Raw genomic sequence first — 22,652 nt, 5'->3', positions numbered from 1 at the left:
CCTTCCGGCCCTTTGTTAATTATTTTAAACTTGGATACCTTTGGACAGGTTCTGCTGTGTCTCCTATCTATCACTACTACACTATGTCCACTGACACTCATCATCCCTGTGATAACAATCCCTGTTATACGGGCCCTGAAAGTATGAGTCTGTCAACACTTCACTAGGGCACTCCTAGAATTTCTTAAAATCCTTACATAAGCTTGCATCATTTGATTTCCTATAAAAGCTGGATAGACAATATATTCCAAGCAATATCTTAAGTAGAATTTTAATTTTTTTCATAATTTCAAAGACAGTTGAGGCATTCACTTCATAAAGCAAAATTTCCAAATTTAAAGCAAATCCAACAAGGATAAGGCAATTTCAATATATTTTGGCACAGCCATATCTGATGGGAATGGCAAAAGTCATAAAGCCAGCACAGCTGCTTGACAAAGATCCAGCCGCATGATGGCTGCTGTGCCACCTTTGGTTTTCATCTCCACCTGCTGCACACTTGGGGGACTTTTAATATTTCTATAATTGGGGGATATTGGATTGATGGGAAATTTCTTATGAATCATTTATTCCTTCTCCCAGGAGTATTGCGTCTAAGCCTCCCCAGGAAAGTTCTGAACAGACTAGCCCTCCTGCTTTTAGGGAGTTATCCTTATCTATTGAAGGTCTTTCTTATGCCTTGGAAATTGTGACACACATAAAGAAGTCTTTATGAGGCTGTGAGACATTCTTGAAACATCTGTCCCTGTACTTATGCAGGAACAAGATATTCAAAACAAAGTAAACTCAAAAAGGTTAACAAGATTCAGTGGATTAGAGGAGTTGACCACAGATCAGATTGCAAGCCCCTTCCCACTATACATTCAGGCAATTACATGGCATATACAGCAACAAAGTTAGATTAGCTGAAGTTATCTCAGCCCTACACAGAGACTAATATTGATGAGCAAAGTATGGAATGGAAAGATGATTAAAACAAAAAAAATAAGATGTCAGGACCTCTCTTTCTTAGAAAAGATAGGACATGCAGAGCCACTTGGTATCATATGACCAAGGAACAACAGAATACCAGGATTAGACATATAGACAAATTCTATAAAGATATAAAATATAAACATTGTATTATGCCAGAATTTGAATAATAACTCCAGCAGCTTTGGCCTGAGGATTTTTCCTGGGCACTCTGACCATTAAGAGTTAATAATACACTGCTTGGGACATGGCAACATGCCCAGGCTGGCTTGAAGATTTTTGTTTTGGTCTAATGTCCTTGTAGCCACAAAAGCTCTGGCTTGAGAACAGGCTGTCATATGCCTCTAGATTCTTAAAAATTGGGCTATAGGGTTAATGAGTAAAAATGATAACTCTGTTTATTAATGATGTCAAACTTGAGGGAAAATGACTGGAAATGATAACTGTTCTGTCATAGTTATTAATGATAACTAAAAGATAAGCAAAAGGATGTGAAACATGTCCAAAGACAAAAATGATATGATCTATGTTTTGGAACACGAATCTATCCCTTCTTACTAAATTCTGTATAAATAAAGAAGCACCCTAGCTGCTAGTCAGTCAGGCTGCAAGATTCTCACCACCACCATGGCCTAGCTCACTTCCTTCCCTCACCAACTCCTTCCATCCTCTGCTAGGACCTGTCCACCACCAAAGATGGCTTCCAGCAATATTTTATCATAATAACAGCATGTTTTCTACTTTATAACATTTGAAATTAGTGACAAAAATCTCAAACATACCTCCAGTAAGGCTCCTGTTTGGAAGAATTTCAAAGGCTTTTCTATTGAGTAATAAAGACTGTGATAGCTACCCTTAGCCAGGTATGCTCTCACAAACCCAACTGCTATCACCAGCCACCTAGTAAGAAAGAGAAAGTACAATTAGGAGAGAGACCAAAAAGTTGGACTTACAATAATAAAAAGGTATAGGAAAAGCACAGCTTGTTTAAAAAACAAAACAAAACAAAAAAAACCCTAGATTTACCAAATGCTATGGTGTGACTCTAACAGTGGTTCTCAACCTGTGGGTTGAGACACCTTTGGGGGTCAAACAACCCATTCACAGAGGTCACCTAAGACCATTGGAAAACACAGGTATAATATATACATTATAATTAATAACAGTAGCAAAATTACAGTTATGAAGCAGCAACAAAAATAATTTTATGGTTGTGGTGTCACCACATGAGGAACTGTATTAAAGGGTCGCAGCATTAGGAAGGTTGAGACCATTGTTCTAATGCCACTACCCCACCCCACACTCATGTGAAAGGCATAGTCCCCAGAGTGACACTATTGGGAGGTGGTGGAACCTTTAAGACGTGAGACCTAGTGAGAAGTCTTCAAGTCACTGGTGACATGCCCTCAAAGAGGACTCTGAGATATCAACTCTCTCTAACACTCTCTCTCTCTCTCTCTCTCTCTCTCTCTCTCTCTCTCTCTCTCTCTCTCTCTCTTTGTGGCCTGGTTACAAGGTAAACAGTTTTGTTCCTGATTTGCCACTAAACCCAACACAAGGAGGTCCTTCAGCTGTGGGACAGAATTTCCAAAACTGTGCACCAAAACAAACCTTTCTCATTTGCAAGTGATTATTCCAAGTGTGGTATAAAAGTGACAGGCACACCGACTACAGCTCCCAAAGGCCAAGTTGTAGCACAAATAAGTGTTACACCCCCTACAGCATCCTGTTAAAATAAAATTACACAATGGCATCTCACTCATCTGGAACTTGGCTCTTTGGTACACTTGTCTGCTAAGAACAATACAAACAGAATAAGCTAAAGTGGTCTTTGTGCAGGTAAATCGGAGCCTAGAAAGTCTAAGGGGTACAAAGGGTTCAATTTTAATTGTTTTGTGCTGTTAAAGTGTCTTTAATAATAATATTAAGACTGGAAAAATATTTTAAGCGTTTCTTACAAGTCTCAGTGGGACATGTCCATATATAATCTTTCTTATCTAAATTACGTATGAAATATGAATAAAAAGTTTGTCTTTGAAAAAATAATTTTAAATTTCCCAAAACCAAATGAGAAAAGAGATCAATAGGCTTATTGATTAGAAAAACATGAAACAAGAAAGCGCAGGAACATGCAGTTGTGAACATTACCTTTCTGCTCTACTTTCCTTCTCAAAAATAAATATTAGGCCCTGGGATTCCCTGTTAAATCCCATAATGAAGCAAATGGAACTCAGTCATTAAGGCACATCTCAGAGAGAGCAGTTGGATTTAACTAAACTTCCACATTCAACCAGGCAATGGGATATATGCACTATACCTACAAACTATCATAGCAGGACATTAAATAAGGGTTTATAATAGAAGAAGTGAATTACTGGTAAAACTGGCCAGACTCCAATTACAAATTAATGCTCAAGTTTATTATCAGTTCATCAAAGCATAACGTCCCTCTCAAAAATCCCAGCTTCTCTTCCTGGTTTAAGCTATCACTCCTCTCACCCTTATCTCATGCTTATCACCCAGAAAAAGACATTCCCTTCTTCCTCAGAGAACTCTGAGTCCCCTCTGCAATACAATGCTTCTACCAACACCTTTGCTAGTACAGGAATTTTACATATGAGCATACAGAGATCCCTAAATGTTCTCCTAAAAAAAAAAAAGATCTGGGGGATTTATGTGAAAGATAATTTGTATTTGTAATAGTTTTCACTGACCTGAGTTTAGATCCAGGGATTCTGAGAACTTGTATGATCTTATGCAAGTTACTTCTTAAGCCTATGTTTCTTTCTTTTTTTGAGACAGGGTTTCTCTGTGTAGCCCTGGTTGTCCTTGAACTTGCTCTGCAGACCAGGATGGCCTTAAACTCAGAGAACCAACATGCCCAGCCTGAGCCTATGTTTCAACACCTCCTATTTCTAATATTAGCAACAAGCCTACTATCCTCCCAGCCTATTTCTTCATTAAAAAGCAACATACTAACTATAAATCTATAGCATTTGTGTAAGTTTATATTAGCATGTGCTAATATCAGCATCTGAAGTTACACAAAATTAGCTGACTCAAGTAAGGTGATCTGGGTGGAACAGCACTGTATGCATGTTTTGTGTATATTTTAAAATTTGAACTCTGCCAATGTATTTCCTACTCCATAAAATAATTAAAACTGGCCGGGCGGTGGTGGCACACGCCTTTAATCCCAGCACTCGGGAGGCAGAGCCAGGCAGATCTCTGTGAGTTCGAGGCCAGCCTGGGCTACCAAGTGAGTTCCAGGAGAGGCGCAAAGCTACACAGAGAAACCCTGTCTCGAAAAACCAAAAATAATAATAATAATAATAATAATAATAATAATAATAATAAAACTGGATTTTCAATATACATTCCTTCATTTTTTTTCTGTATATTTGAAAGCTTTACCTAAAAAAAATAGTTGGACAAAAATGGCTACAGTGCTAGGGATATAGCTTAAGTAGAGTGCATGCAAGTGTTGAGGCCCTAGGTTCAGTTCCAGGACCAGTAAATAAACAAACGAATGAATGCTAGGGAGTCAAGAGTGGTGGCAGTCAGAAGACTGAGGCAGGAGGATCACAAGTTCTGGGCCAGGCAAAAACGACATAACGAGCCCTAGTCTTAAAAAACAGGAAAGAAAGAGAAAGGGGAACGGGAAAAGGAAAGTAAGAAAGCGTGTTTCACACCTCAGAACTTTCCTAACAAATTATATTTGGTGATTCACCTCACCAAAACCACCGGATTGCGAAAGTGGATTCACCTAGCCCAATTCTACCAAACTGGAGAAAAAAAAAAAAAAAAAAAGAGGCCCAGAGAAAGCAGCGGATTTATTCGAAGTCACACAGCAAGTTGTGTGAGAACTAAAACTCTGCTGTTAAGGGACAGGCTGAAAGTGAGGCAAAACCGTCTCGGGCGCCCAGGTCTCTCCCAACCCCACCTTGGCCCCCGTCCTCCCTAGAAAGTCCAAATCCCGTCTGGCGGACAGCTCCGACTCCGGTGGCGGGCCCCAAACTTTGAACGCGTTCCCACTCCCGCGGAGGCGAGAGCTCGGCCCGGGGTTTTGAAAACGACCGCTGAAATGAATGGTCTCCGCAGCCGGCGCTCGTGACCGCCCGTCCGCCCGTCCGTCCGTCCGCCGGTCCGTCCTCGGCTCCGCTCCCCTCCGCCCCTCCCCGCCCCTGTGGCCAGCCCACCCGCCCCGCCGAGGAGGCCCCGGCCGGCCAGCCCCGGGCCAGCCTTGCCCGCGCTCCGCCGAGCCCGCACCCGCCGCGGCCACCCCGGGCTGCGGCTGCCCACACTCGGCCGCGCGGGCTGCTGCACGGCGCCCGGCCGCAGAGGCGCCGCTCCCCGCCTCCCCGTGCCTGCCCCCCCCAGGCTCACCCGGCCGTCATCACCACATTGTAGATGACCAGGTACGCCGTGGCCACGGGCCCGGGGCCCTTCTTCTTCCGCGTGCCGCTGCCTTCGCCGGCCCCGGCTCGGCCACTGCCGCCCCCGTTCCCCTTGGTCGCCGCGGTCGCCGCCACTGCCGCCATGTCGAGCAGCCCGCAGCCCGCTCTCCTCGCGCGCGCACGCACGCACCTCAGACCCGGCGGGGTGCTGCGAGGGGGCGGAGGGAGGGGCGGAGGGGAGGCGGGGCCGCGGCACGGGGCGGAGCCGGGACAGCGCCCACGGGGGCCGCCATCTTGGGTGAGGGCAAAGACGCTCCAGGCGCTCCCGCCTCTGCGTTCCCGTCTCGGTCACCGCCGCCATCTTGGATGGAGTGTGTGTGGGGGGGGGGTCTTTCCTTCCCCACTTCCGGCACGCGGTCCGGGTCGGCGTCCAGCGCCATGTTTGATTAGGTTAATGTGAACCTGGGCCTCTCATGGCAGGCCTGTTCTTCCACCTGGGTGGATAACTTGGGTCTGGCTATTCTCTGTCTTATAACCATCTTTTCCTGCTGGATCCAAATGATACGTCCTAGTCCCTGTTTCTCTTAGCCTCCCCCAGGTGCCATGTCTTCACCCCTGTACACAGTTGCCCAAGCCGCTTGTCATTTTAGATTAGGGCGATTGATGTCAGTTAAGCTTCCCGTCCTGTCAAGAGAGCAGAAAGAAACAGCTTTTTTGCAACACTCATCTTTTTCTTCAAACTGTAGCCAAGTTGGGCAACCACCCTTCAACAGTGTCTTCCTTGTCTTTTAATTTTTAATTAATCTGCACTGTTCTCCCAACAGTTATTGAGAGTTGGGCAGTTCCTCTCCATTCATAGGCCTGATTTTTGTGAAGGAAGAGGTGATTCAATGCTTAGTTGAGGGCCATAGGTGGTGTAAAGTATTGTTAATACCTACAGGGAAACTCTCCTACTGAGTTAAAACAGAAACAACTCCTGGAAGCTGCTTTTCATCTGCTGACCCCACTCACTACTTTTTCTAGGAGTTTGTTCATAAAAGTACCTTGCTATCAGTGTTCATGAAACCAAGCGTCTCCTTAAATAAGTTACTATTTATGTAATGTAATAAAATAAGTATCGATTCCATGAAGTATTTATGAAGCATCTACAAGGTTGTATTGAAGTTTACCACACTAACGGAAAGAGACAAAAGTCTTCAGTCTCCTAGAGATTACACAGAAGGAGCCAGACATGAATAAATATGCATTAGTTGGTGAAAAGTGGCATCAATTAGAAAATTATTACAATAGCCTAGGTCATAATAATAGTGATTTAGGCCAGTGTGATGATAATTGAAGTAATGAATGCTGAATTGTGAGACTATTTTAGAGTTCATAAAATGTTTAGATAGAACATTAGATTTTAATGGAAGGCAAAAGAGACATTGGGACATCTTGGAAGAACAAGTTGTAAAGAAAGAAGTGATTCTGAAGGCAGAAGTCAGGACTTGTATGTTCAGTTTGAAATCCTTTTTAGAAATCCAAGTGGAGATATTCAATAGACAATTAAATTTAGACCCTGAGGTTCAGGAAGACTAGAAGGCTAGAGAGAGAGACTTGAGAGCATCCAGATGATTATAGGATTTAAAATCACAAGGCCCTCCAAAACTGAGAGATAGAAACTGAGCAATTGTTGAATGCTCATCCCTTACTGCTCTCCAAGATGGTAAAGACATCCTGTGGCCTTGTTTTTCCTGACTTCCTTAAAGAACAAGTCAGGGAGGAGGGAGCAGGTTTGGTTTTTCAGCAAACACATGGTGGTTCACAACCATCCCTGACTCTAGTTTCAGGGGATCCATTGCCCTCATCTGACCTCTGAAAGCACCAGGCACACACCTGGAACATATACATATATGCAGGCAAAACACTTCTAAAACAAAAACAGCAATAACAAAACAAATAGGTAGATCAAAATTGCAACAAAATCTTTCCACCTATCTCATAAAGGAATAAACTATTTTGCAAAACAATCATTCACCTAAAAGCTTCTCTCATTCATTTAATTGATTCTCTTTCCAATATAATATACTTAATGGGGAAGTAGGAAGCACAAATCTATAAAATTGGAAATCAACTTAAAACTCAGTATATCTTCTTGTAGTCATTTATATCCAACCCCATCAGTTCTGCAAAGTATAGTGATCTTTTCTAAGTACAAATTCGTTCACATCTACTACTTTTCTCATCCTGTTCCCTTGTGACATTTAAATACTTCCTAATGACAGTTAAGAGACAGTGTAAAAAGTTCAATGTGATCTTCAATACTCTGAATAGTCTGTTTATTCTCTACCTGCCCCCTTTGGCTTTGTTACTGGAGCCTTAGGTAATAAGCCCTGGATCCAAGTGCCAATATTCCATTCACAGCCACTCATTCCAATACACACATGATGATAATGAGTAATTATGAAGAGCAGAGCAAAGAGATTTAATCAGTGTGACTACATTGGGAAATACAGATCAACGGGTGCAGTGGTTCCAAGTTCATTTTTGGAGCACTGACACAGGCCTTAGGTATAAACAGAAGAAGAATTGGAACATGGGGCAAGAAGTATTCATGGGTAAGCAGTCTTGGCCAATGTGTGATCGTTATCTCAGTTCTAGTTCTGTAAAGTTGCTGGAAGAAGTCCCGTCTTTTTGGAAGATAAGCTGGTTCCTGTGAGAAGATTGTTCCTGGTTGAGGGTACTCTTGTGGTAGGATGATCTGTCTGCAAGGCTCCACTGTTCCTGGATCCACAGTGACCACAGAATTAGGACAATGACTGGAGACCTTCAGGTACTTTGAGGGTTTCTGGAACATGCTATTGTAAAAAGCGGACAGTAAAATAACACAGTTACCATTCTTGTTGCCACTTTAGTTTTAAAGGGTACTGAGACAGGTATCCCTATGTGTCTTAATCACTGTCCTATTGCAGTGAAGAGACATGGCCATGGCCAAGGCAACTCTAATTGGAGGCTTCCTTCATGGCACTGGAGTAGTAGCTGAGAGCTAGATCCTGGTCCATGGGTGAGAGAGAGAGAGAGAGAGAGAGAGAGAGAGAGAGAGAGAGAGAGAGACAGAGACAGAGACAGAGACAGAGAGAGACAGAGACTGACTCTGGGCTTGGCATAGGCTTTTGAAATCCCACCCCCAGTGACATACTTCCTTCAACAAGGCTTTGAAGAAGACAGTCAAACCACAGCAATGTTAGTTTCTTCCAGGTATGATATACTTGACATCATACTATACGTAGCCTTCTCCAACTTACCCTGTGTTTTGTGTCATATGGTCATCATTCTGACTGCATATTACATAGATGTGGTAAGACTCCAAACAAAGCAGAGAACCCTCTTCCTCATCTTTTTGCCTTCCCCCGAAAGGGCAAGTTTCTGCATGAAAGTTGTCATGTGCAAGGTAGATTTCCAGGTTTCTAAACAATGGGGGCTAACTCTGCTTAGTTAGAGAGAAAGACTTTATCAAAAGGACATTGGCTAGCTCACAGAGTTGATGGGAAAGCTGAAGGATGAGGTTCGGGACATGGACAGGAACCACGGGAAATGAAGCAGCCATAAATAGAGACCAAATCAATGCACAGGAAGAATGTGGTTGGTGTCCACATTTCTGTCACTGGCACAGCCACCACTGGACATTGGATGCCATCCTTAGTGCCTTTCCTGTCACCCTGGAAGATTCCAGACTGCCATTTTTCTCCTCTGTGTTACCCCAGTGTCAAGGCCTTACGTAGTATCAGCTGACTGGAAGATCACATGTCCAAATGCTACAGATGAAGGAACCGGGGAAGGGATTGTTTGGCTACACTGGAGGCTCGTTATGGGCACACGCTCCAAATAGCAAGTGTGGTAAGCTGGCCCCGATAAAATAAATTGAGCATCATGGGGAAGATCAAAATTAAGCATATCTGGCTCCTGCCTACCCAAGGGGAAGAGAACTGGGCAATATAATTCCTTACGATCTGGAGGAGTTGGGGCTGGAGAGATGGCTCAGAGGTTAAGAGCACTGGCTGCTCTTCCAGAGGACCTGAGTTCAAGTCCCGGCAACCACATGGTGGCTCACAAGCATCTGTAATGAGATCTGGTGCCCTCTTCTGACCTGCAGGCAAACATGCTGTATATATAATAAATAAATAAATCTTTAAAAAAAAAAAAAGATCTGGAGGAGTCACTGGACCTTGTCTTTGCTTGGAACACGAGGTTGGGCAGTCACTGAAGTGAGAGAGAGCTTGGGCTGCTCCCTCTTCTGCTTGGCAGAACACCGTTCTTGCTCCTGTCTAGTTTTCTTTGCCTGTGACTGAGGATAGGGAGGGAGAGGAATCCTGTGGTATGAGACAGGCAGCTATTGTCCATCCGAGAGGCTAGGAAAGGATCTCGGTGTCACTTTCCACCTAATTATCAGGAGAGGGTCTACAATGGTGTGTTTTGGGCTGCTTGGTCAACCACAAAGACAGCTACCATTTAGACTTCCAGTTAGTTGGAGATCTAGCTTCTCTAAAACCTTAGGGGAAGGAGGAGTGGTGACAGGGTTGACTCCAAAGTTCACCCTAAACTTCCGGTGAGCTAGTCCTTTGTTATGGTTTGAATCTGGTTTGTCCTCCTGAAACTCATGTACATGACTGTCACTGTAGCAGTGAGCCAATTAGGTTGTTGAGAGATTAATGACTTTTTAGAAGAATTGGGTTCACTTTCAGAGAGCAGAGGTTTTCAAAGAGATCACAGTTTTCTTCCACACATGCCTACTTGTCCTCCCCCTTCCTCCAAGAAGATGCTCAGAACCATGAACCAAATAAGCTCCTTTCTTTTATACAAACTACCCAGTTGGATATTCTGTTATAGCTGCTGTGTCTTCCTTACCATGATAGACTCTATCTCTCTGTAATCATAAGCCAAAAGAAACTCATGCTCTCTAAATTGTATCAGGATATTTAGTTACAGCACAGAAAATCCCCCTACCTTAAGCTCATGCACGCGTGCACGCACACACACACACACACACACACACACACACACACACATACACACACACACACACACACACACACACACACACACACACACGGTGTGTTATAGGAGAGAACACATTTCAAATGTTTCAATCTCCTAAAATATTTACATAAAAAGATAAGGACTCCCTCTATAGACTAATGGTTCTCAACCTTCCTAATACTGTGACCTTTTAATACAGTTCCTCATGTTGTGGTGACCCCCAATCATACAACTATTTGTGTTGCTACTTCATAGCTGTAACCTTGCTACTGTTATGAATTACAATGTAAATATCTGTGTTTCGCGATGGTCATAGGTGACCCCTGTGAAAGGATCATTTGACCCCTAAAGGAGTTGTGGCCAAAAGGTTGAGAACTGCTGATATAGAGCATTGATATCATTTTTCAGAGTTGCTTAATATTTTGATTTTGTAATCATCAATGCAGCCAACGCTGCACTTTATCAATGTATAGTAGAAAACTGCAGAGGCATGCTTAGAGTCATCTCAAGCGTTGTTGGAAATCCTGTCCTCATCTCCAGCTAAAATTCATTTAATGATTTATTTTAAAAGAGGAAATGCAAGTTAGCAACTCAAGTAGCAGTTTTAAAAATCAAGCTTTCTAACAGGATACATTCTAAAACTATACTAATTTAATAGTTATGTGTTGAGGGATGGAAAAAGATCACAAGTTTTTTTTGACCCGATTAAACTATTATGCTTTTGTAAGGGCAGAAAGCTGTACAGTAAATCACTGCAGTTTATGACAAGCCGTTGTCTTGTTACTAGTGCACTAGTGAGCTCATCTTGCCTGGCTGCATGGAGTTGTTGCACACAGGGCCCAGGGCTGAGTAAGACCGTTTGTGACAGTTCTCCCAGGCACCTCCCTTGGCTTTTTAAATGTGGGTTCTGGGGTTTGAACTTAAGTTCTCATGCTTTCAAAGCAAGCACTTTCCTGACTGAACTATCTCTTTAGCCCCATCTTGAAATTTGAAAACAAAATAAAACCATCAAGGGCCCCATGTTTTCATTTTGTACATGAGCCTACATGTTCTGTATCCAGTCCTGCAAGGCAGTCAGAGTTCTAGCAGGCACCCAGTGGGAGAAGGCAGAGTTCAAGGTTCAGTATGCAACCTTTGCCCAGTCCCCATGTTTCCTCTATGATCCCTTTGCCCCTTCAGTGACGATTGTCTGCCAGTCCACAGCCTTTGTATCCCCTTTTCTGCCACAGTTGAGGAAGGGACTGCCATCTGCCATATGAGCCAGAGGTGGTAATGCCCACTGTCACTGCTTCTGTAATTCTGTGGTTAGAATCACTTTGCTTTCTGGAGTGGTTTTTTTTTTCTCTGTAGACAACACAGAGCAGAAATTTAGTACTAATTCCCAGTCTGTCTATCCCGTAATTTTGTTAACAACAGAAATCTACAATTCAGGGAGCTGGAGAGAGGGGTCAGTCATAAAGTGCTTGCTCCAAAAGCAAGAGAACCTGAGTCTGGAGTCCTACCACCCCCACAAAAAAGCAGGATGTAGTGATGTGGACTTACCATCCCAGCTCTGAGGAAGTGGAGACAGGAGGAGCCCCGGAGATTGCTGGCCAACGGGTCTAGCCAGTCAGTGAACTCCAGATTCAGTGAGCCATTCTGCCCCCCAAATAAGGTGGAGAGCCATTTGAAGGAGACACATAATACCAACCTCTGGCCTTCATACACATGTGTATACACACACACACACACACATGAATTTCTGTGCATACAGAATTCTAGGTTAGTTTATGGCTCTCCACTGGCTTTACCTTTAAGTCTAAAGTTGAGCAAGTCTGGGCAGAGGAGACCGGTTTATAGATGGAAAAAGGCTGAAGGAAGTAGAAACAAAAGCAAAAAGTTACTTTAAGGAAAACTTAGGGAGAAGAAGATTGAGCAACAAAAACTAATGGATTGCTTAACATCGGTTTACTTTAGGTACATTTTAATTAATTAATTGTGCTGGGGTTTGAACCCGAACCTTGCACGTTAGGTAAGTGCTCTACCGTGGGGGTACATCCCCAGCTCAGCTTCTCGGTTAAATAGATTTGTTGAGGTATGGTTGCATTGTAGGGTGAACGACTCCAGGCTGCTTTTTAGCTTGGCCTGTGAGAGGCTAGTGCTGGAACTCAGTCCAGACCAATGACCTGTGATTTTCACTTCACAGTCGTCACGCCTTTCATCCTTCGCCCTGGTGGGTTTGGGTCCTTTGTTCCTTTGCTTTCGTTTTATAAGGTGTTGGGAGGTCTGAAAGCGTATTCCACACAGGTATTCCTTGTGCCAGGCAGGAATAGTCTCAGTTTAGCTCCCACAGAAACAACTGCTCTCCTCCTCAGCAGTACAGCTGTTGTTGATTTATGTAATAATCAGATTATGTAACTACAGTGGCGTGTATAAATGGCATAAGAAGTTGATGAACAAACCTATTGACTTTTGGTATACATGTAACTTAATGGGAACAGAAGTACGCAGCCCTTCACTGATCCACTTGTAAAGCTAGAACCCCTTGGGATATGAAATCCATCAGAAGTTTGGAAGGTGAAAGTAACTTTCTGCAGAGAAAGAAGCCATGCTAACGAAAATGAGTTCACCAAGCATGTGCACCCCCCTCTCACCTCTCCCAAGCCAGGCAAGTACATTTGTCTCCCTGTAAGGGAGAATCAAGATCACAGTTAAGACAGCAAGTTAAAGCAAATGGAGACGAACAGCCTCTGCTCTAGGTACATGAGTATGACATTCGTCTGTTGTTATGAATACCTGATTCTGCTTCTGGAACATCCAAGTTATTGAAGTCAACCTGTCTTAAAAATGTCATCATCTGGCTCTGAGGTTAAGAGCACTGGCTGCTCTTCCAGAGGACCTGGGTTCAATTCCCAGCAGCCACGTGGCAGCTCACAACTGTCTGTAACTTCATTTTCAGGGGATCTGACACTCTCACAGCAATGCACATAAAATAAAATAAATGATAAAAATTCCATCATCAAGCAATTGTCATCTCTCTAGGTCAAAGCTCTTTCCTGTCCTTGACATGGATGCTATTGAAGTGTTCAAGCTGTGTACCCGGATCCTCTACCATGTCTGGCCCAACTCCCAGAAATCCCTTCCTTTGACTTGGTCTTCTCATTGGATTTTTGGCTTTGATTTTGGAGGCTTTGCTTTGCACTGTCCATTCCCTTCAGTCTCCCCTTCACAGGTACCTGGGTCTACCAGCCTCTCGCCCTTTGTGAATTCTTCAGGACAAATTTACTTGCCTGGCTTGGGAGAGGTGAGAGGGGGTGCACATGCTTGGTGAACTCATTTTCGTTAGCATGGCTTCTTTCTCTGCAGAAAGTTACTTTCACCTTCCAAACTTCTGATAGATTTCATATCCCAAGGGGTTCTAGCTTTACAATCAGAAGTTCTGGGAAGTATAGAGTAACTGCTTATATTTAGCAACTCATGTCTGGCCTTCTCCCTACTCTGGCGACTTCCTATTTCTGAAACTCTTCATCTTCCAGTGCCCTAGAAAATAGAAGTCTCTGTTTTGAGCTTTCTAGACAACTTTGAAAAGATATGCATTTAGCCTTTTCCTCTGTATAGTAATCTGTTTGTTCTGTGGTTAATATGCAGACAGAAGCAAATGAATGTGAATTTGCTTTTGTAAATAGCGATTAAAACAGGGAACTTTTGGGGAGAAAGGTTAAATGTGGTTAAAGTCAAGCTGAGAAAACTACTGATTGGAAAGTAAGACTCCTAAGGTCAGGTATGCTCTAATCCTTCAGCGATGAAGAAGGGAGTGCTTTGAGACTGGAAGTTAAAACTTTTCCTTAATAGGGAAATTGTAGCATCGCTTCTCCAAGGAATTATTTTGTTTTTATACAATTGCATAGATTTCTCGGTTAAGGTTACTATCGTTATGATGAAAAAACATGACCAAAACCAACCTGGGGAAGCTAGGGTTTATTTCACTCACAGTTCCACATCATCAAAGTTCATCACAGTTCATCATCAAAAGCAGTGGGGGCAGGAACTCAAGCAGGACAGGAACCTGGAGGCAGGAGCAGAAGCCATGGAGAAATGCTGCTTACTGGCTTGCTTAGGCTGCTTTCCTTTAGAACCCAGAACTACCTACCCAGGTGTTCACCACCCACCATGGGCTGGGCCTTCCCCATCAATCACTAATTTAAATTCTGTACAGGCTTGTCTACAGTTGGGTCTTATGGACATTTTCTCAATGGAGGCTCCCTCCTCTCCAATGACTCTAGCTTGTGTCAAGTTGACATAAAACCAGCCAGCACAATAGGTAATGTCAATGATGCTTCTTTGGGGATTTTAATGTCAAAGATCCTTCTTTGGAGCAGAATTTAAGTAATTCTTCCTATCTTTCATAGCTTATAACTTTTTCAAATATCCATTTTGTTTCTGCAAGTCTACAAGCAGTTCCCTCTCAGGGTGGAGAGGGTTTCTGACATAAAACTCAGTACCTGTGTGCCAGAGCAGAGGTTTCACAGACTCAATCTATGAATGAGGAGATATTATTATGTTAATTTACTAGATGGTGAAACTGAGGTACAAGCTACCAGCTATAGTAAGTAGCAGCTTTTATAGAATGAATAGAATGTGTGGGTGAGTCAGACGCCTAAGTTCTAAGGATAGTCCACGTGGAAAATAGTTCCACTTGGCCGACTGACCAGCTAAATCCTACCTAAGTGTATTGCAAGCATTTGGCTTTAGTGAACATGCAAGATTCTTTCTAGAGACCATATGATTATTAATAGTTTTTTTGAGACATGGTCTCACATATCCCTGGCTGGACTGGAATTCACCATGTAGATCAGGCTGGCCTCAAACTCACAGAGATCTGCCTGCCTCTGCCTCCTGAATGCTGGGATTAAAGGTGTGTGCCATCATGCTGACAGTATGATTATTTGATAATAAATGTTTGATGAACTTGATTTGAGAATATCTTTTGCTAACATACTCCTGGAGCAAGTCTGTAGAAAAATCCCTAGAACAGTGGTTCTCAACCTGTGGGTTGTGACCCCTTCCACAGGGATTGCATAACAGATATCCTGCATATCAGATATTTACATTATGATTCACAACAGTAGTAAAATTACAGTTATGAAGTAGCAACAAAAATAATTTTATGGCTGGGGGTCACCACAAGAGGAAAGGGTCCCAGCATCAGGAAGGTTGAGAATTACTGCCCTAGAGCAACCTAACTCCTAATTGGAGATCAAGATGCCTGCCTAACAGATATCAATAAATGTGAATGACCAAGATGACTAAATTTGTAGCCCCCTTCTTTACTTATGGCCAATGAAAGAGAAAAATCTAGTTCAATAGAGTCAAATGGTGTAAATTTATCAGCAGTCACTAACAGAAACTCACAGGACTATAACCTCTAATATGGAGACAGTTCTGCAATGTGAAAGGACTTAGAATGCAGGTAAGACCTACTCTTAAAATCTCAAACAAGCAGCAGTAATAAGGTCCTAAAACTATCTAAAAATCCTTCCTAATGTAATGATACTAAACTGATCCTTGAGAGAGACTTTGAAATAAAAGATCACCTGTAAAAAGGTAAATCAGATCACTTGCAAAACGAGAACTATCTTAATTAATTTTGGTCCTTGTAAAAAACGAGAGCTATCTTAATTAATTTTGGTCCTAGGTCAAGCACAACTTTATGAGGCAGTTCTCATGTTGGCTTGTGTGCGCATGTTCACGTTTGTGTGTCAGCCCGATGTTGACCTGCACTGTCCACTTCAGTTGCTCTCCATTCTGTTTTGGTTTGTTTGTTTTTTAAGATAGTTGCTCATCGAACCTGGAGCTCACTGATTGGCTAGGCTGGCAAACCATCAAGTTTCCTGGGATCTGCCTGTCTCTGGCTTCACAGGCTGGGTGACACCCGCCCATGGCTGAGCCTGGCTTTAAAACCGATGCTGAAGATCCGAACTCAGTTCCTCGTGTTTGGGCTGCAGGCACTTTACCATCTGAGCGTCTCCCCAGCTCTAGAAGCCGATTCTTCATGATTATGCAGTACAATGTTTGGCTGTAATTACAAGATGAATCCACAGACTCTACAATTAGTATGGAAAGAAGAGAAGCATACAAAGATGGAACACACACCATGCACTGTGGTATCCTTTATTTAAAAATGGTGAGTTAACTGCAGTTGTAGTGTTCTCATTCACCATTTGGATGGCAGAATAAACTGAGAGAACATTAACACAGTCCCAGGAAGGCATTAACCTATAAACACACGTATAACCACCCATGCACGCATACACACAACATACACACAAAGATTATAATATAAACACAAAAGTGATGAAAAACACTTCGAATGCTCTAAATCAAATTAAAACCCCTTTATTATAATAAACTGTGGCACTACTGTGGCTATAATGAAAGCTATTGTAACTGCTTAAGAAACAAAAAAAAAAAAAAGGGAAAAATACTGGCAATTTGAAACTAGCAGCAAAAGGCAGCCAGAGTAGGATGGGAGATAAGAGTAGGAAATACCAAGTTTCTAATGTCGGTACTGTGTAGGACTGCACAGACGCAATTTTAAATTGATTTTAAGGAACTATTAAAAAAAAGTCCTTTGAAATATTAACTTGCGCTTTACAAACAGTGGAAAAGAAAAAAGCATTTGGAATGTTACACACACATACAGAAGAAACATACTAGGGTATCAGTTTATGGTCTTTGTTTATGACCTCCAAAAAGTTGTATAAGAAAAAAAAAAAATGTAAGTGCCAATGAAGTGAAAGTCAAAAATTCCTAAAGATGCAAGTCTGAGTGCGCTAATCAGGTCTAATAAGATAGCTCGAGGCTGGGGGCAAGGCAAGACTGATGCAATTCAAGAGGGAACACAATGGTGGGCCCCACAAGGCAGGTCAAGCTCTTTGAAGAGAATGAGGATGCATTCCACTCAGACTGTCTGGAAGGAGCTTCCAAAGTACATGGAGTTCCACAGTCGCTCACCAGTTGAAATCAGTTTCATCGTGCCCAATAAATAATTAAAGCCAGCATTTCAGCAAACCGGGCTTTCTACATCCAGATGCAGAAATATTTACTGCACATGCAGGCTGATAGCTTGTTAATGGCACAAATATGAATCCCGGTTTAAGGGAAAAAGCACATTAGCAAGGGTCTTTTCCTTTCTTTCTTTCTTCATGGATTCTCATGCAAATGTCTGAAGCTGCCAGACGCTTGCAAAGAGGGGCGAGTTTAGTTTCCTACGGATTTTTAGAGGAAAGGAGATTTTATTTTTCCAAAGAAGCCAGAGTCATCCATGAGCAGGGGCCCCCGTTTTCAGGATGTAAGAAACATAATTAACGTCCTCATTGCTGCAACGTAGGCCGGGTTTGGAGCCAGGAAAACTGGCAGGTGGAACGGGGAGAGAAATGGGAGCTTTGAAAGTGGAGAGCTGGAAGGCAGTGTGCCTCCTGTTCAGAATGGCTCAGCTGCTTTCAGAATGAGACACTTCAGGATGGGACAAGGCTGGTTCTCTAGATCGGGTTGTGGGGGAGGGCGTGGCAGAGAGGCATTCTACCTCCAGGGAATCTGGGCTGAGCTGCAGCAGGAGGCTCAGGGCCCTGGTGGTATCATTACTTTTCAGGAGTGTATTCAGTTGGGAAGTGTATGACTTTTCCCAGGTAAATATTGCTTTTAGTGATTCTCTCTCTAAAATCAAATTGGTTAGACAAGTTGCTGGTGATTCCCCCCCCCCCCCCCCCCCCCCCCGCGCCCCAGCACACACACAGAATCTAGCTGCACTAGTGTCTTAAGGTGCTATCTAATTCAAATTAATGCCCATCAACAACGCTGCTGGGTTATCACCTGCTGTTGCTGATGAATCGACCTCCCAATGACCTAACTAGATAATCTACCACACTAGGTGCTTTTTCTATCTCGAGATTTTGAGCTTTAATGAACCAGTCCTTTTAAAATGACGTGGTAGGAACTGCTTCGGTTTGGCTGTGCGTCAGTCACTCTTCCTCCTCTTCCTCTCCCCCCTCCCCCTCCCCCTCCTCCATAGTTTCCCACGATGAGCTCGGCAGTGCAGGTGGCTTCTCCCAGGCTGTTGACAGCCTTGCAGGTGTACTTGGCGTCATCGTCCCCACAAACATCGCTGATGACTCAGAGAACAGTTCCCCTCTTCGTCATAGTCTATCTGGAAGTGGCGGGACTCCCTGATGGACTGGTCGTCCTTGAACCAGACGACCTCGGGGTCTGGGTAACCTGCAGCACAGGGAGGGAACACACATGGCAGATTCGGTTACTGGAAATTCTTACCCGCATCCTCAAGTGGTTCTCGAGCTGCCTCTGTTGATGAGAACATGAGGTTGGCTCTAAGGCCTATTTCCGTATTTAAGCTAGAGTATGGACATACGCCGTAAAGACTCATTTCTTAAACCTCACATAGAACATTCTGTTTGTTTTTGTTTGAGACAGGGTCTTGGTTTGAAGCCTGGATCAGTTTCCAACTTTCAACCCCCTGCCTCAGCCTTTCCAGCTGAGATTACGGGTCTGCACCATGAATGTCAATGACTCTTACAATGCCTCACTGCCAGTGATGGAGGGTGGTTTGGAAATGTTGTCTAAATTCTAACTGTGCAACGAAGGCTAGACAGCTTGATCAAAGTAAAATGTTTGAAAATTAAATGTATAAAAGCTTAACTTAAATTTGAACTAAAAGCTAAAATAAAAAAAAAACAGGTACAAGGGATCTTTTGGGAGTTGCACAAATTCTAAAATTGAGTTGTGATAGTTGTTGCATGATGTGAATTTGTGAAAACAATTCAGTTGTAAGCCTAAAATGGGTAAATTTACTGTATGCAGATATTAACTCCATACAGCAAGTAATGGCTCTATGAAACATCAGATAGGGGAGCTGCTAATACATCGAAGAAAAAGAAAACCTCTCTCAGTCTGACCCCAAACAGGTCACCTGCTTGTGTGTCTCTAGGGATGGGTCCCAGGGGCTGGCCTCATGTTATGCACTTACTAGTCATGTCTCTATAAAGATCAGTGTTAAAATAGATGGAATGAAAACACGTAAATATATGTGTACTATGTATTTTAAAATTGTGTGTCTACACATCCGTCACCGACTTTGCCTATGTGTTTTTTTAAATATGTAATGTATTATAACCAACTTGTTCCTAAATTTTGTAGAGGTATTTTTAGACAAAAAAAAAAAGAAAAAAAATGGTAACCCCTGGCAGTATAAAAATTATACACAAGGTGCCGGGCGGTGGTGGCGCACGCCTTTGATCCCAGCACTCGGGAGGCAGAGCCAGGCGGATCTCTGTGAGTTCGAGGCCAGCCTGGTCTCCAAAGCGAGTTCCAGGAAAGGCGCAAAGCTACACAGAGAAACCTTGTCTCGAAAAAAACCAAAAAAAAAAAAAAAAAAAAAAAAAAAAAAATTATACACAAGGCTCAAGAAGTCTAGCATTCTTTTCAAGTGTAATTTTGTTTTTATCAGAACAGCATCCATATGCTTGAGTTCTGCATCAGGGCTGTAGTCAGAAGTTATGCAAATACCAAGGAGATCATTTCAAAGAGAAAAAGCACAACAGATGATAACCATGCTGTCCTGATCCATGTTTCAACATTTCAAAGGGAAAAAAACCTCAGGAGATCCAGTGACAACAGAGAGGATCTGAGTGACAGGCCTCACTCCAGAGCTTTCTGAGGAGTCCCCAGTGTCAGGACCTGCGCATCCCCACAGGAAGCACATCCGTTAGACTCTGGGCCTGCTGCTTTAAGATGCTGGTCACAGTAAGAGACGAGGTCGGCAGGTGAGCCCCCGAGTGCACACAGGTAACACACACACACACACACAGTCCAAGTTAGGAAGCTGTGCTGTGCTTTGGTCTCGCATCACCTCCCTTTGAAGCTGCAGGAGAAATTAGCTGGCTTCAACTATGAAATCACATAGACAACACCTGACATGGTGTGGAACTTCTCACCAGCACCCGTACCCCCAAACTTATAAAAGTCCTATATCCCCTTTGTTTGGGGGATTGATTCCTGGTACTTTGCCATTCCACCCCCATCCTGTGCAGATTTTACTCAAAAGGCACTGAGAATCCCAGTACTGGAGAGCCAAGTACCCAAGTACAAGATGTGGCTGGCTGTAGCGGCCATGCTGGGCTATTGTGACCTCAGGGAGGCTGCTTGGTAAGTTTTTCTGCTTTACTTGGTCAGACCAAGACGGAAGATAACCCTCTACTTTGTTGGCACATGTGAGCACAGCCTTGAAGCCAAGAGGCCTGTCTCATCTTGCCCCTTATCTTTTTAAAACACTGTAACCTGTTGACCCAGAAAGGCCTTCATCATCAACTTTGCTAATTTCCTGGGACCCATGCTACGCTCCCTGAGGCCTCTGTTCCTGGCTCGCTCACTACTATGTGGCTGCATGACTTCCAGGAACAGAGACGCTACACAAGAAACAGAAAGAACATAAATTGGGGGCTAGCTCTGTATGTGGGGTCCCTGGTTTCCTCACCGTAAGCTGCTGTGCATGCTCTCCCTTTCCCTTACCAACCTACCATTTTTCTCTTTACTCTAAAACCTCTTTAAATTAAACAGGTTTCTACTTTTACACACGTGGCCTCCCAGAACCCCTAGGACCACTTGAGATGTTGGATATCATTTAACAAATGAGGGACCTGCACTGCACTCAGCAGCGTTGGGTCACCACCCAAGGTCACACAGCCTGCTGACAAGCAGTTAAGCTCGATGACTCCAGTCATGGGACTTTGTGCCAACGGCCCTTGCAGAGCTTCTTATGGGCAACCCACATGTTTCTCAGTGGCTTGCAAAGTCTCTGTTACATGTGTCCCACAGCTAACGAGGTCCATGGTGGTCCATGTAGGTCTAGTGGCTGGTATGAATTAGTATGAACTGGGGGGTGTGGAAAAGTCACTGAACAGCACTAGTCTTCAGGAAGTTCGGAGGGCAGAAACTGGGCCTTTTGGACCATAGGGACCCAGTGTCCCTTTGACTTTGCCTATTCCTATCACTCAAGGCACTACAGGCCCGACATCTTGCCCAGGGTCCCCTGTGCAGCCACCCCCATGTATAGGAAAGAAAGACCTGGCCACAGCTTACCTTCAATCTTGCAGTCAAATCTAGCCGCACTTCCCTCCACAACTTCCAGATCACGAATGGTCTTAGAGAAATAGGGCTTTACATGGGGCTTTTCCTCAGCAACAGCCTCGAGGAAAGCCTGGGAGACATCTTCTAGAAGGTCAAGAGGAGACCAGGTCATGTCTTCATTCCTTGCTCTCTCCCTAAGTTTAAAAGGCTTCTCTTTCTCTCTCTCTCTCTCTCTCTCTCTCTCTCTCTCTCTCTCTCTCTCTCTCTCTCTCTCAAACTTGCTATAATTTAGCAAATAGTGCAGTTTAGGGAAGTGAATCACAGCACGACTTTCTCCTGGGGATGTCTTGGCCTGCTGCCAAATGGTTTTTGGCAGCAGAGAGTACTGTGCCCAAAACAGGGAACTGCTCAGCCTCCCCCTTCCCTGATGCTGACACACTGAAAAAGAAAGTCATCTTTAAAAAGGATTTCTGGCTGAACTTCATGGTCTTCAGGATTCGGTTGAGGGTGTGAGGAGGACAGAATCTACTACTTTTCTGATCCTGGGACCCCTGGCCTTCCTGTTGTAGAGGGTCCATCACCGACTTCAGAGAAAGCTGCAGAACACCTGTAGCTCGCCAGAGTTCTGTTTTCCAAACGTATACAGCTTTCAAGATGCACAGCTGCAGACCAGGAGGTGGAGCAGACAGGTGCAGGGCAAAAACCAAGCCTCAGAGGAGCCCCTGTGTCCTCTCCTTCAGGCTATTTCGGGCTCCCCCAGAGGGGCAGCAGAAGTGATGCAGACTCTCTAGGTATGAAGATGCTCCACAGCAGCCAGCTCCCCCATCTTGTGCCCCAAACAGTTCTAGAATCCGTTTCCCACCTGTGGGTAACAGAAGCTTCCCCACAATGGGCATGAGGGAGTGTCTGGCTCAGGAAGAAAAGGGCCATCCCTATGTTCATTTAAAGTACCAAGAGGCCAAGGCCCTCACTGTGGAGATGACTAGGCTAGCCTCTTGCATGTAGCGGCAAGGAGCTAGCCCCATCAGTTCCGGGGAGGGCCTACTGACCGGTCTGCCCAGGCCACACATGTTTCAGCTGCATACCCGCTGTCATGGAATCTGGCCTGTATGAGTTAATTTTTCTTTAAAACAAAAACATAAGGCAGGA

General features: G+C 43.8%; 2 protein-coding genes across 2 annotated transcripts in view; both read right to left on the bottom strand.

Moving 5' to 3' along the window:
• Hacd2 (3-hydroxyacyl-CoA dehydratase 2) overlaps positions 1-5,572 on the bottom strand; it is an 89,460-nt gene extending 83,888 nt beyond the window's left edge. Inside the window, exons 1-2 of the mRNA XM_052740433.1 lie at positions 5,359-5,572; positions 1,755-1,872 (exon numbers count right to left, since the gene is read on the bottom strand). Coding sequence (XP_052596393.1) covers positions 1,755-1,872; positions 5,359-5,513 — 273 coding nt within the window. The 5' untranslated portion in view covers positions 5,514-5,572. The remainder of the gene's footprint in view (positions 1-1,754; positions 1,873-5,358) is intronic.
• A 10,949-nt stretch (positions 5,573-16,521) lies between these two features.
• Positions 16,522-22,652, bottom strand: part of Mylk (myosin light chain kinase) — a 208,183-nt gene continuing 202,052 nt past the window's right edge. Inside the window, 4 exon segments of the mRNA XM_052740431.1 lie at positions 16,522-18,439; positions 18,441-18,536; positions 18,538-18,638; positions 21,516-21,647. Of these exon segments, the coding sequence (XP_052596391.1) occupies positions 18,386-18,439; positions 18,441-18,536; positions 18,538-18,638; positions 21,516-21,647 (383 nt within the window). The 3' untranslated portion in view covers positions 16,522-18,385.

This window comes from Peromyscus californicus, unplaced genomic scaffold (assembly GCF_007827085.1).
Source record: "Peromyscus californicus insignis strain IS unplaced genomic scaffold, ASM782708v3 Scaffold_16__1_contigs__length_79575227, whole genome shotgun sequence".
Lineage (NCBI taxonomy): Eukaryota > Metazoa > Chordata > Mammalia > Rodentia > Cricetidae > Peromyscus > Peromyscus californicus.
Note: the sequence above shows the minus strand (reverse complement) of the source record. Positions and strands in the feature narration are given on the sequence as shown.